Source organism: Aplysia californica, unplaced genomic scaffold (genome assembly GCF_000002075.1).
Source record: "Aplysia californica isolate F4 #8 unplaced genomic scaffold, AplCal3.0 scaffold01744, whole genome shotgun sequence".
Taxonomy (NCBI): domain Eukaryota; kingdom Metazoa; phylum Mollusca; class Gastropoda; order Aplysiida; family Aplysiidae; genus Aplysia; species Aplysia californica.
Window position 1 is genome coordinate 15,194 of NW_004799014.1, and position 936 is coordinate 16,129.

Genomic DNA, 936 nt, shown 5'->3' on the forward strand with positions numbered 1-936 from the left:
GGGTGCTCTGATGTGATTTGCTTCTTGTTTCCTATCAAACATCTATCGTCCTTATCTCCCCTTCTTCTTTTTTATGTTTGTTACTCTCTTGTAACACCTCTAATCTTCTGGCGGTCAAATGACCTTATTCAGTTGCGAGCGCCGTAAAACCTCTACTAAAACTAAACTAACTCACTTTCTCTCCCCCCCCCCACCTTTGTCCCCTCAGGAGGTCCAGCTAAGAGGTCAACTGGAGGGTCTCAAACTGACCAAGTCCCAGCTACTAGTCCGGACAGCCGAGCTCAAACGGCAGATCGCGGAGATAGAGATTCTGGAAGGAGAGGCCATGAGAGAGGTATGTCGCGGGTTTGTTTTGTTTTGTTTTTGGTTATTTTTTGGTTTGTTTTTTAACCCTGTATTAGTCTCTAACCTTATTTTGTCCCTGTGGGTGGTTGGCGGGGGCTCTGGGGTGGTTTGCTTCTTCTTTACATCGTCTTTATCTCCCCTCCTTTGTTTTTTTTGTGTTTGTTACTCTCTCTTGTAACAACTCTAATCTTCGGCAATTATTAATAATTATGACATTATTGTGTTGCAAGTGCCGTAAAACTCTTACTAAAACTAAATTTTGTCCCTACCCACCCTTTTTTTGGTACAAATCCCTTTTTTGCCCCTCCCCTTTTTGTCCCTACTCTTATTTGTCCCTTCCCTACAGGTGGGTGGTTGGCGGGTGCTCTGGTGTGGTTTGCTTCTTCTTTCCTATCACTATCAAACTTCTCTCCTCCTTCTTTTTTGTGGGTTTTTTTTTTTTTTTACTCTCTTGTAACACCTCTATTCTTCGGCACTTATATGACCTTATTGTGTCGTAAGTGCCGTAAAACTGTTACTAAAACTAAAACTAAACTCTACTGTACGATGGAACGACGGAGGTCGGAGGCCCGGCCAAGAGAAGGGAAACAA

The 936-nt window shown here is 43.2% G+C and overlaps 1 protein-coding gene across 1 annotated transcript in view; it reads left to right on the forward strand.

Moving 5' to 3' along the window:
* LOC101861637 overlaps nucleotides 1-334 on the forward strand; it is a gene marked incomplete at its 3' end in the record, with an annotated part of 6,582 nt that extends 6,248 nt beyond the window's left edge. The window contains 1 exon segment of the mRNA XM_035973695.1: nucleotides 209-334. Within this exon segment, the coding sequence (XP_035829588.1) occupies nucleotides 209-334 (126 nt within the window).
* Between the last annotated feature and the right edge of the window lie 602 nt (nucleotides 335-936).